The 12,130-nt window shown below is 51.7% G+C and overlaps 2 protein-coding genes and 2 non-coding genes across 4 annotated transcripts; 2 read left to right on the top strand and 2 right to left on the bottom strand.

Moving 5' to 3' along the window:
* The first annotated feature begins 546 nt into the window (after window positions 1–546).
* LOC123064524 (uncharacterized) lies at window positions 547–2,792 on the top strand. The gene is made up of 5 exons (XM_044487991.1): window positions 547–1,067; window positions 1,160–1,256; window positions 1,359–1,559; window positions 1,654–2,282; window positions 2,388–2,792. Exons 1-5 carry the CDS (start codon window positions 873–875, stop codon window positions 2,388–2,390), a joined length of 1,125 nt encoding a protein of 374 aa, XP_044343926.1. The 5' UTR covers window positions 547–872; the 3' UTR covers window positions 2,391–2,792.
* A 1,379-nt stretch (window positions 2,793–4,171) lies between these two features.
* TRNAT-AGU (transfer RNA threonine (anticodon AGU)) lies at window positions 4,172–4,245 on the bottom strand. The gene has a single exon. It is a non-coding gene; the product is annotated as a tRNA-Thr (tRNA).
* Window positions 4,246–5,206: 961 nt separating this feature from the next.
* Window positions 5,207–5,280, bottom strand: TRNAT-AGU (transfer RNA threonine (anticodon AGU)). The gene has a single exon. It is a non-coding gene; the product is annotated as a tRNA-Thr (tRNA).
* Window positions 5,281–9,862: 4,582 nt separating this feature from the next.
* Window positions 9,863–11,041, top strand: LOC123064526 (uncharacterized). The gene has a single exon (XM_044487992.1). It carries the CDS (start codon window positions 10,157–10,159, stop codon window positions 10,904–10,906), a length of 750 nt encoding a protein of 249 aa, XP_044343927.1. The 5' UTR covers window positions 9,863–10,156; the 3' UTR covers window positions 10,907–11,041.
* The last annotated feature ends 1,089 nt before the right edge of the window (window positions 11,042–12,130 follow it).

Consider the following 12,130-nt stretch of genomic DNA (forward strand, 5'->3'; position numbering starts at 1 on the left):
TATGAGTTGCCATGATGTTTACACTGAAGTTGCCATGATATGTTTCAGCTATTTTCTTCTACATTTAAAAGTAAATTTTGACATTTATAAAACGGGGAATTAAGAAACTAGACTTGCCATGAACCATAAACTAAAATTGCCATGATACATGCACGTAAAATTACCATGGTTCATACAAAAAATAATTTTCATGATCAAAGTACTGGAGTTGCCATCATCAAAATACTAAAATTGCCATGATCTACAAACTAAAATTGCCACATGGCAACTTTAGTTTAAGCCCTATGGCAACTGCAGTGTAAACATCGTGGCAACTTTTGGCAAAAAAAAAAATTCGTCGAAACATATCAACATGGGGTCTAGTTTTGAAGATCTCGTTAAGACGGATTTAATGGTGAAAACGGATTTTTAGTTTGCCTTTTTATTTAGGAAATACAACATTTTTAAGCCGAAAACCAAAAAAAGTTCTGCTGATGTCATCTATTCATACGTGGCAAAATGAGTGGTGATGGAGGCGTGTGGACGATGTGCAAACGCCCATACGTGTGGGCGATGCACACGTGTGGGCGTTAACATTTCCGTTTATCATTGCATGATTTTCTTGGCATTTTTGTAGTAACAGTTTGCACTCGAACGGATCTCAAGGAGCAGGGCCCACCGTCGGATCCCGTGAACAGTCGGGCCTGGGGCCTGAACACCAGAGCTGGCAACCGTCTCACGAACTTGGTCCGGCTCATAACCGCTCGCGCCCTTGGCTTTGCCCCCACCATCTTCCCCCGCCTTCTTTCAAAGTTCGAACAACCGCCTTCCCTCCTCCTCCTCCTCCCCTCGCCCCCTCTTCTTCGTCCACACCAAGAACTCGATCCCTGCCCATGGAGCAACACGAGCGCTCGGCTGTTGATCCGCTCGAGGGGCAGACGGAGCAGGGCGAGGAGGATCCCGCTCCGTCGGCGGTTCTCGCCGGCGAGGTGGCCGGCGCCAAGGAGGGCGAGCAGGAGCGCGTCCCGGAGACGCACAATCCCGTCGGCGCCGCCGCGTCGGAGGGCGCCAGGAAGCAGGATCTTGACGTAATTGATTGATGGTGGTTCAGAGCGGCGGGCGACCGAAACAGCGGAATGCTCTGTTCTTGACGTTCTTGCTGGTTCTTTCTTTGGCGCAGGAACCTTCGCCGGAGTCGGACGAGGCCGCGGCGGCGTCTGCCAACATCAAGAGCGAAGACCGCGAGGCGTTGGAGGACCCTATGGAGACTCACTTCGGTAAGATTTCCAAACACCGGCATGTGTTTACCGATTGCCTGAACTGAAGGCTGCGGCGCGTCCGTTCTTGAATCTTGATTCATCTTGGCGCGAATTCGTTAGAGTTCCGATCGGCGGCTGCCGATGCGACGCCGCCGTACACCTCCCTCCGCGCACGGTCAAGGAAGCAGGCCGGACCGACGAAGTTCACTGCCGTGGGAGCTCCCGACGGTGCCGGCTCCGAGGCGCCTGTTCTTGGCGCGTCGTCGTCTTCGTCGCCGGCGCGAGCGGCGGGTACGCACGAGGACTTCTCAGCGATGGCCGGTAAGATCGACACACAATCCGAAGCATTCTGTTCTTGGTTGCGTTCTTGATCTTGATGATTCCTCTGTACTCACTGAACCGAGTAATCTGTCAGTGCCCGGCGACACGGTGGCGATCGCCCACGCCTCGCCGCCCGACTCCAACCGTCGCCTGCCGTCGCGAAACAGGAAGCAGTACTCCCCGATGCGCTTCGCCTCCGCGGGGGCATCGACTTCGACCGGCGCACCGGCCGCAGGCGACCCAGCTCCCCCTGCTCGAGGCAGGAAGCAGCCCCGGCCCGAGCACTTCATCCCGGAGGAAGCGGCAGCCACGGCCGGCGCCAAAGCTCGCCGGGCCAACATCGTCCTCGACAGGTTCCTCTCGTCTACCATGGCCCGCGGCTCCTCAGCTTCGGACTGGGCGAGCGACGTCACGGCGGAGGACGCGGGCCAGCCCGAGCGCCCGCGCGGCGTCGAGAGCTTCAGGATCAGGGACGCGAGCCGCCACGCCGCGCGCGCCTGCGGGCTACGCGTCGCGATCAGCCGCCTCGGAGCCTCGTGCGGCGGCGCATCGTCGCCGTCAACGGCGGCGCCAGGAGAGCCCGAGGGGAGCGGGAGCGGGAGGATGTACGGCATCCTCGCCGTCCTCGGCGCTTCTCTGGCGCTCAGCGTGGTGTCCTGCGTGCTGTTCTACCTCGTCGGTCGGGGGAGCGAGGCTGCTCCGTCCGGAGAGAACCAGGACAAGGTAATGGCCCCTGCTTCTCAATTCTCATGCAACTTTGTCGTGCAGGCTTATGTGTATGTGTTCTGACCTGCAATTTTTGTTGATCTTTCTGTTCTTCACTGACAGTGAGCGGTCTGAGCGATTCAGGATTCAGCAAAGGGGATAGCTGCATAGTGGATCAGAGCACATTTTGGTGTTCCTCTTCTCTGAAGTTTACATACCTTGAAATCCCTTGGTGCTGTTTCTGTTCTTCAGTGACAGTTGATGGTCAGATTTTTTTTGTTTTAACGGGCCAGGGAGGGAGGGGGGGATCTTTGAGTTGAAGCTGTATGCAGTTGATTTCTCCACATATTAAGATCAGAGATGATGTGCCATGAGGTGATCTTTGAGTTCAGCTGTATGCAGTCAATTTATCCACATATTTATGATCAGAGATAATGTGCCATGGTGACTTGTATGTACCTGAAATTCAGAATGAACTCAATCTACCATGTGAGTGCCTGCGACACACTCAGGTTGCAGTTTCTCAAATACTGAATGTTTAGTCCCTTGAGACTCCAGATTGGTTCAACTTGCAGTTTTCTGAACTCCACTTCAGAATGTTATACCCGATGTCTCGGCTCGCAATTTTTGGTGTTGCTTCTGTTCTTTGGTGACAGTTAGCTGTCTGGATGATTTAGCATAGGATAGATAGATACATATAGTATGGCAAAGTACATTTGGTGTCTCGCTGAAGCTGAAGCATAAAGGGGACCTGTAATTAGTTTTTGTTCGACGAATTTCAGCTAGATCATAGTTTTGTTGCTCTGAACTGTGGTGATTGTGTGTGAGTGGAATTCAGAGTGAACAGAAGCTAGCAGAAGGTTGGCGCTATAGTGTTTGGAAATTCATGCTTTCTGTTAAACATGCTACAAAATGCAAAGTTGGCTCTTATGGTGTTTGTTCAATCCAACCGTTGTTAGTTGTAATGGGAGCAGAACACTGTCTCGTTGCTGCCTGTTGAGTGATTACGGTTCCGAGCTGACCAAAATTCACAGCACTAGATTACATCGTTTCTGGCAGTTTCTGAATACTGAAGTCACAGTCTCTTCTGACAACACATTGCTAGCGATGTGGCGGTGTCTTCTTGGTTGCCGTAGCGCCGAGATCAATATCTAGGCCTGCAGTTTTGCGAATTACTGCTATGTTTTCCTTATCGCTCTCGCCATGTGAACCTTGTCGTTTTGAGCTCTGCATAACACAACATAATTGGACTTTGTGTTGAAAAAAACTTTAACTTTGTGTTGGACTCTTTATTGTGGTTTTCATTTCAAAAATAATGACACTGATCTATAAAGGAAAAAAATGCTTTCATTGAGAGTTGAACTGAATTACTGCTATGTTTTCCTTATCGCTCTCGCCATGTGAACCTTGTCGTTTTGAGCTCTGCATAACACAACATAATTGGACTTTGTGTTGAAAAAAACTTTAACTTTGTGTTGGACTCTTTATTGTGGTTTTCATTTCAAAAATAATGACACTGATCTATAAAGGAAAAAAATGCTTTCATTGAGAGTTGAACTGAATTACTGCTATGTTTTCCTTATCGCTCTCGCCATGTGAACCTTGTCGTTTTGAGCTCTGCATAACACAACATAATTGGACTTTGTGTTGAAAAAAACTTTAACTTTGTGTTGGACTCTTTATTGTGGTTTTCATTTCAAAAATAATGACACTGATCTATAAAGGAAAAAAATGCTTTCATTGAGAGTTGAACTCAAGACCTCCCGCCATGTGAACCTTGTCGTTTTGAGCTCTGCATAACACAACATAATTGGACTTTGTGTTGAAAAAAACTTTAACTTTGTGTTGGACTCTTTATTGTGGTTTTCATTTCAAAAATAATGACACTGATCTATAAAGGAAAAAAATGCTTTCATTGAGAGTTGAACTCAAGACCTCCCGCTTACTAAACGGGTGCTCTAACCAACTGAGCTATGAAAGCAATTGCGATGAACTTTTAAAAGTAGTTTCATTATAAGCTAACACTACCGGCGAATGGGATAAAACTAAGACCGAATCATCTTCCAGGCAGTAGCTTCATGCTAATTGTGTACTCATTTTTTTTAACCATAAGTGTGTAGTAAATGATCAAATCATCACGGAGAATTCTCGAGCCAGCCCGGGTTCATTCCCTTTCCATGGAGACCTCAGTGAGGAAGGCGGAATTTGCGGTGTTCTTTGGTGACAGTTAGCGGTCTGAATGATTCAGCAAAGGACAGCTACGTAGCGGGGCAAAGTACATTTGGCGTCCCCCTGAAGCATACAGGGCACCTGTAGTTAGTTTTTTCGACGAATTGCTGTTGGACCATAGCGTTGTACTCCTACCTCTGAACGTTGGTGATACCTCAAAGGGACTGCTAGATTCCATCCTTTCTATTACGGCTGTTTCTAAATACTGAACTTCAGTCTCTGCAGACATAACATTGCTAGCGATGCAATACCTTGGCCTGCATTATTGTGTCTGAAACACGGGTGAAGTGTTGGAAGTTTTTCCTATCATTCCCCCCCGTGAACGCTGTTGTTGTAAAATTAGCTGGAGTGTACATTGGTTTTGCCATCATCCTCACCCTCTGAACCCTATACTCAATAATTGCTTTCATTGAACAAAACTTAATCTTAGCTTCTGAATCTGCTATTGTGGCTTTTCGTCTTTATCAGAAAGTAAAAAAAAAAATCCTGACAAAAGAAAAAGGAAAAATAATAATGGAATGAGTCGAAGAGAAAAAACTAAATTGACCCTCTGAACCCTATACTCAATAATTGCTTTCATTGAACAAAACTTAATCTTAGCTTCTGAATCTGCTATTGTGGCTTTTCGTCTTTATCAGAAAGTAAAAAAAAAAATCCTGACAAAAGAAAAAGGAAAAATAATAATGGAATGAGTCGAAGAGAAAAAACTAAATTGCTTTCATTGAGAGTTGAACTCAAGACCTCCCGCTTACTAAACGGGTGCTCTAACCAACTGAGCTATGAAAGCAACTGTTGGCAGTAATAAATGTAGTCTATAAGAACAAAACATTCCTCTAAACGGGCCAAATTCACTACTGGATGTAGAAATTTGGCCGAATCATCCATCTCTCAGACAGTGCTTCACGCTGCTAAAAATGATCGAATGGTCAAGCAGAATCCTCGTCCTTTCCCTTTTGCACAGCGAAAATTGCGGTGTACTACAAGTTGGCCCACGACTACAAAATTGAAATAAAATCTGGCCCAAGCCCAGCATCGACTAGGTCCAGGTCTCTGTTTAATTTTCCTTCCATCGGCTATAGGTCCAGACCCAGCCACGGAAACAGGAAAAATAAAGAGACCGAAGGCATGCACAGTTGCACAAAGAGAATCCCTCAAAAATTAGTCAAAAAAAAAAGACTCCCTCAAAAAAAAAGTTTGCAGAGAGAAAGAGAAAGAGACACGTAAAGGCATCTCCAGCGCCGACTCTCAAACCTCCCGCAACCGTCCGGACAACGGAAGCCATCAAAGGCGGTCCTGTATCGGTCCACGGCGCGGTCCGGACACGACTTCTCTGCAAAACCGGAGACAAACCGGGGGGGGGGGTGCTTTGCGGGAGTACGGACACGCGAAATACCGCTCTCCCCCCCACCCACCCCCCCGCCGACCCACCAAAAAGGAAGGCAGAGCCCGCGCTCTTGTAGCATCCCGCACAATTTCTGCGCCAAAATCGCCCACTATGTTCTTCCATTCCCTGCCGCTCTCCGCCCAATTCCCACTCTCTCCTTCCTTCCGCCGCGATGCATGGAACCATCGGAGATGGAGTCGGTAGAGGTGTCGGAGGTCCGAGCATCACGCTCCCTCGGAAGATCAGCTTGGAGATGCAGCAAAATCGTCGTGTCAAAGCGAAGGCCACAAAGGAGGAGAAGCTCAAGAAACGGCTGGCTGTCGGTGGGCCTAGTGGTAGCGATGGGCGTGGAGGTCATGGCAGACGAGGCGGTCGGCGCGACCGTGGCGGACGTCAGCAGACGGGAACGAAGACAATACATACAACGTCGTGGCTGGAGCCGTACTACTACGCCGCCAAGCAGCTCGGAACTACCACCGGTACGGTGCCTTACATTATCGACGTTAATGTGGCGCCGCTCTTCTCTGAGTATTCTTCGTTGTAGTTCGTCCGGGCATGGCCGGCGGCCGGGGAGTAGATGGGTGCCCAGAGCGGGGGAGCTGGCGTACGACGCGGACATGAAGATGCTTGACATCATCCACGATGGAGGCAAGGGAGGATGAGGGGGCTATAAGTACAGGCATGTGGAAGACTCAAATTTCACCAAGTCTGGCAATTACCAGGAGCAGCAGTCCTACATCCAGGTGGCCACACAATTGTCCTACACCCAGATCGGCGATGGCACATAACAACAGTAGCATTGGGCCGCCGGAGAGCAACATCCGGAGGGGGAGGAGGAGGACAGTGACGATGATGATCCGGATGATACAACCGGCGATCCAAGAAGAAGGGTAGATGAGAAAGTTTCAACATGCGGGAGGACGAACTGTTGTGATATGCATGGTTGGCCACTAGCCTTGATCCTCTCCATGACACGGAGCAAAAGAGCACAACCTTTTGGAGGAACATTCACATATGGTTCCATGAACACAAGCATTTCACGCCCTACTCCGACGCGGTCATCCGCAACCGTGAGTGGAAGTCCCTTAACCATCCAAGAGGTCGTGTCCAGGTATTGTGGGCGCTTGAAGCATCTCATCATGCGGTGGCCTAGCGGTGCACAAATCACCGAGCAAGTAAGTCGATCACTAGCCAGATATGCTTTAGTTTAGTTGACCACTAGCCATACATGGACTGTTTTTTTGCTCACTAGACGGATATGCATTGTTTCACTTTGTAGCCTACCATGCTTGTGTGGTGTAAAAGAAGTTGGATAAGAAGTCCTTCACCATCATGCATTGTTGGTTGAAGTTGAATGGGCAACCGAAGTGGAACCTGATCATTCGCAAGACCACCGCCCAAGCCAATGAGGAAGAAACCGATGACCCTACCAACCCAACCCAAGAACTGCCGAAGAAGGCAAGGAGTGGGAGGAGGAGAGGGCGAAGCGAGAAGGTGCGGCGGCCAAGCTGATAGAGAGGTTCGAGGACATCTTGGTGAAGAAGGAGGCGGCATGCGTGTGGCACTCGGACATCAAGGAGGATGAGAAGGCGGAGAGGTTCAAACAATTGATGGAGGCGACAGAGAAGAGGATCAAACTCGAAGAGAGGAGGACCATGATCGAAGAGAGGAAGGCCGCGCTCGAGAAAAAAGAGGGCGAAAATCGCCGCCAATGCGGAGGAAGCCAAGAGGTTGACCTTGAATGTCGACTCTTTGGATACCGATGCTAGAATGATCGTGCAATCCTTCTGCTACCAGTTGTTGCAGATGAGTTGGTGGTAGCGGACGATGAGGACGTGGAGGCTGCCTACGCAGCGGCGACGACATCTTCTTGGTCGGAGAGCAGCTTGCGCGGATTGCCGGTCTGGCAGGGCAGAAATGCGTGAACTACCTGACTGATGTTCTTTTGGATTCGGGAATGTAAAAACTAATCATATTTGCCTCTTTTTTTTGGTTGTGATCAAGAATGCGATCCGACGTGTTGTGTAGATCAACATACACTTGGATTTGAATTTACTAGCGGACATATATAGGATACGTTGGATGGCGGCCTCTCACACCCGAGCCCGATCCCTGTCCGCGTACCGATGCGGGATTTTCATCCTCCCCGACTGAAACAGTGAAGGGTGGCTGCAAGATGCCAGGATCCACCACCATAGATCCAGGAATGGCTGGGACCCCAAGCAGCCAACCAGACACCGTCAGAGGCCGTAACACCCATGCACAGCACAGCACAGCAGCGCCGTCCGCCGTAGAAGGTGGAGGAGATCGGTCGGTGGATGCAGGTCAAAGACACGAGCACAGTGCGCGCCGAGGAGGAACAGTTTCTCTTTCTCCCTAGAATCAGAAACCTAGAATGACTGTGCGCCGCACGTCCAAACATTCGTGCTCCTCATGCATAGTTGCTGCATGAGCGCATCCACACATGCATGCTTCCCTGAATACATGGGCGGCTCTGTTCCAGATGCCCCCCTGCGACTTTGACCACCACCACCCCTACCCTAGCCTAGCTAGGGGCGCATGCAGCCGGCCTTCGCCACACCAGCACGGGCCTATTTTTGTGCCGTCCGGTGGAGCTATCGAGTCGGTGCAACCGTAACTTTTTTTAGTATACTGTATGTATGTATGTATAATCAGGTGGTGGAGATCATTTCATTTGGATGCATGGCGATGCACAATGATTCGTCCCGATCGATCCATATGCATCCTGGTCCAGCCAAGCCAGCGTTGCACTAACTAAAGCGAGCGAGGAGTGTGCGCTTGTGTTGTGTGTCGAATAATTGAGCCATGCTAGCGCGCGTGCCCACTGTCCAAATTCCAAAAGGAGCACGCCCACTCTACTGCCCTGTATGTGCAAGTGCAACCAGCACGGTGTGCTACACGACACGCTACATCCTGGAAAGAATTTACGCTGCCATTTCGCCTTGGCCGATTGGATGTTTCACCACTCCGGGCAGAAGGGACAAGATTTCAGCGTCCCTGCCCCCGCTTTTGCTCTGCTATAGCGACTACTAGTGGAGTCTAGAGGCAGGGCAGAGAGCAGACAGCGGAATCCTGCTCGCTGTAGCATTTTCCTGTTCCGCGGTGCAGGATAGGGAAGGAGCGAAGCTTCCTCTTCTGTTCATGTTTGGAGGTTTTTGATCCATCGATCGGTCGAAATGCGCACGAAAACGGAAGCCCATTCCGCCATGTTTTTGTGCTCGATCCCACAGTTTCGTTTCATTCCATTCATGGAGACAGGGACTGGACAGACCCCTCGCCACGATATTCTGTTCCATTCCGACACAAGTGAGTTGCTGAGGCCTTTTTTGGTTCATAGGATAGGATTATTATAGGAATAGGAATCTTGTAGGAAATGAGATGACATGTATCTCAAATTCTATGAGTAGGAATAAGAAACAAGATGTTATTTGGTTGACACCAAAGGAATTTTTCCATTGAGTCTAGACTTTTTTTTATTTTCCTATGAAATGTGAAGGATAGGAACCAATCCTATATAGGAATAGGAATCCATTCCTATGAACCAAAGGGCTCTAAAGAAAAAAATCCTATAAAAATCTTATCCTCTAGAATTCCTATGAAATTCCTCTAAACCAAAGGAGGCCTGAGCCTGCTTGCTTGCCTCGCTCGGGCTCCTTTCGTGTCCATCCATGTCGAGCCATGCAGCACGCACAGTGCTGTGGCAATCTGGCATCGCGATTTTTTTTTATCCCTACACAACTAATTGGGAAAACGATGTGACCTAAGCCGCTTATTATTAAACTCATCAATCAGCATCATAAAATCTTCCAACGAGAGATTTGTTTAAAAATTACAACAAGGTCAGAAGTAAACTGGGATCAATTGTGGGTTGATGCTTGGGCAAGTTTGATTGCCAAAAATTCACGTTCAATGAACCAAAAAAGGGAGCTACTCCTCCTATGCGGCTATGCCATTCATTCGCGTAGGTAGGTGACCCGACCGACCAAGGGACCAGGATCCCTGCGGTGGCGCGAGTGAGATCGAATCAACCTCACCTCTCACTTGCAATCAGAATTCGATCGGATGCGAGGTTTGTACAGCACGGCGAACGGGCCCTGCCGTCCTGGCCGGTACCTCCCCGGACCCTCCGCACCACACTCGCCATGCCGCCTATTTATATCCACGTTCCTCTCAACCTTCTTCTAGGGAGCAGCAGCTCTCACATCGCGTTCTGCATCTCTGACAGCAACTTGCTTCCCCTTGCTGATCCAGTAGTACCATGGAGGAGGAGGAGGAGGAAGCTTCGGCGGAGCTGATCAGCCCCAGGATCTCCTTCTCGCACGACCTCGCGGCCTTCGCGGCGTGTCCGACGACTACGCAGCCCGAGCCAAGGCGGTCGGACGCGTCCCTCATGTCGCGGCGGAGGCGGCGGCGCGTGGCCGAGCCGGAGTTCGACTTCGCCAACGCGGCGGCGGCCGACGTCGCGCCGGCCGACCGCCTCTTCGCCGACGGCAAGCTGCTCCCCGTGCCGCCGCTGCCGCCCACCGCCCCGCACGCGCGCTGCGCCAAGGCGACGAGGCCGGCGCCGCGGTCGTGGGCGTCCCCGTTCGCGCGCAGCAGCAGCGTCAACTCCGCCAGGGCGGCGTCGGCGGCGTCAGGGAGGTTCACCTGCCCCGCGTTCCCGCTCATGCGGAGCCGGTCCACCGGCTCTGCGGCGGCCACGGCCACGGTGGGCGCCCACCAGCGGCAGCATTGCAAGAAAGTCGCTCCGACAACCGCATCCGGTGGCGTTCACAACGGGAACAGCGGTGCTGGTGCGAGATCGGTTTACTACTACGGATACGGCGGCGGCAGGAACGGCAGCGACGGCCATGGTGGCGGCGGGGTCCGGATGAGCCCGGTGCTGAACGTGACGTCCATCGGCACGAGCGTGGTGAACATGCTGAGCCACCTGCTGTGCGACTGCGGCGAGAAGGCCGGCAAGCAGCAGAGCAGGGCCTTGGGAGTGCGCTGCTGGGTAACCAGGTAGTAGTACCAGGCAGTAGTACTACTACAAGTTAAGCGCACTCGTTAAAATTACTGACTGGTTGTCCACTTGTCGTCATGGTTGCTTGTAAGTAAGTAAGATGGAAAGATGAATCAAACCATGTGAATTCGGGACCAATTGATCGATTTCAGTGCGTCTATGTGACGCGACGGACAGAGTATGAGTACCACAGTAGGCTTATTGCTGTGTGCATGCATGGGATGGGAGGAGGCCCTTTTGGTCGTGTCATTGGTTAGTGGCAAGGCATGGATGGAGCGGGGGTTGAAAGGGGAAGAAAGGGATGTGCATGTGGTGTTGTGGGGAGGAAAGAAAGATGATTCATCCGGCATGAGGCCAACTCCACCGCGCGACCCTATCCTGTCCGCCTCCGTCCGTTTGGGGTAAAAGAGATAAAGGAGGCGGCCCAGCGCGCGGGCACAAACGAATTTTTATCCGTTTTGTGTCCGCTTTCGACCCATCCGCGGCTCAAGTTTGCGCCGTTTTTGGGTGAAACGGACATCACGCGGACGCGCGGGTCATCTGCGCGTGTCCTCCCCTGGCTCGGCCGTCGGTGGCACAGGACGGGCCTTTTTCTATCCGCCACCCTTCCTTCCTCCGGCCGCATCCACTCCACTCTTCCCCACTCTTCCCCTCTCTCCCCCTCGCCGCCGCCGGCCGCCCGCTGCCATTGCAGCCGTGCAACTCGGACGCGCGCTTGCCCAGCCCTTCCTCTCGTCGCCGCCGAGCTACCCAAGCACGGCCACCTTGTTTGCGCACCCGCCGGCCGGATTTGGGGCGGATCCGGTCGGTCTTGAGCTCGCCCGGCTGTGGGAGGCCGGGCCGCGCCATGGACTGGCCGGGCACCTTCCCCGAAGGCCCTGGCAGGGCCGCAAGGCCACATGCAGGCAGTAGCTCGTCCTCTAGCCGCTCGGATCTGCACCGTCGGTGGTCCGCCGACAGATACGCGAATGGCGGCCGGCCGGGCTCTGTGCTTGCCCAAAAGCTCGTCGGCGCACCGTTGCCCCTCATCAAGTGCATGCGACCACTGCCCAAGGGTGGTCGTGCGCCGCGTGTCTACAACGCCGGAGCATCCCGGATGGGTGTTCATCAAGTGCTTAAACGATGGGGTATGTGCTCTTTTAGCTTCGGTTTGTGCTCTTGGATTAGACTAGTGGTGCTAACTTTAAGTTTTTTTGTGTAGACCGGATGAAAGTTTTGGTATTGGGA

This window comes from Triticum aestivum, chromosome 3B (assembly GCF_018294505.1).
Source record: "Triticum aestivum cultivar Chinese Spring chromosome 3B, IWGSC CS RefSeq v2.1, whole genome shotgun sequence".
In the NCBI taxonomy this organism is placed as follows: Eukaryota; Viridiplantae; Streptophyta; class Magnoliopsida; order Poales; family Poaceae; genus Triticum; species Triticum aestivum.

What these genes read in the sequence shown, in the direction of transcription:
- LOC123064524 (XM_044487991.1), top strand. Translation starts at nt 873, where the DNA reads ATGGAGCAACACGAGCGCTCGGCTGTTGATCCGCTCGAGGGGCAGACG. An exon ending in CCCTATGGAGACTCACTTCG is followed by an intron (nt 1,257 to 1,358) that starts GTAAGATTTCCA and finishes CGAATTCGTTAG; the next exon opens with AGTTCCGATCGGCGGCTGCC. An exon ending in GGACTTCTCAGCGATGGCCG is followed by an intron (nt 1,560 to 1,653) that starts GTAAGATCGACA and finishes GTAATCTGTCAG; the next exon opens with TGCCCGGCGACACGGTGGCG.
- LOC123064526 (XM_044487992.1), top strand. Translation starts at nt 10,157, where the DNA reads ATGGAGGAGGAGGAGGAGGAAGCTTCGGCGGAGCTGATCAGCCCCAGG.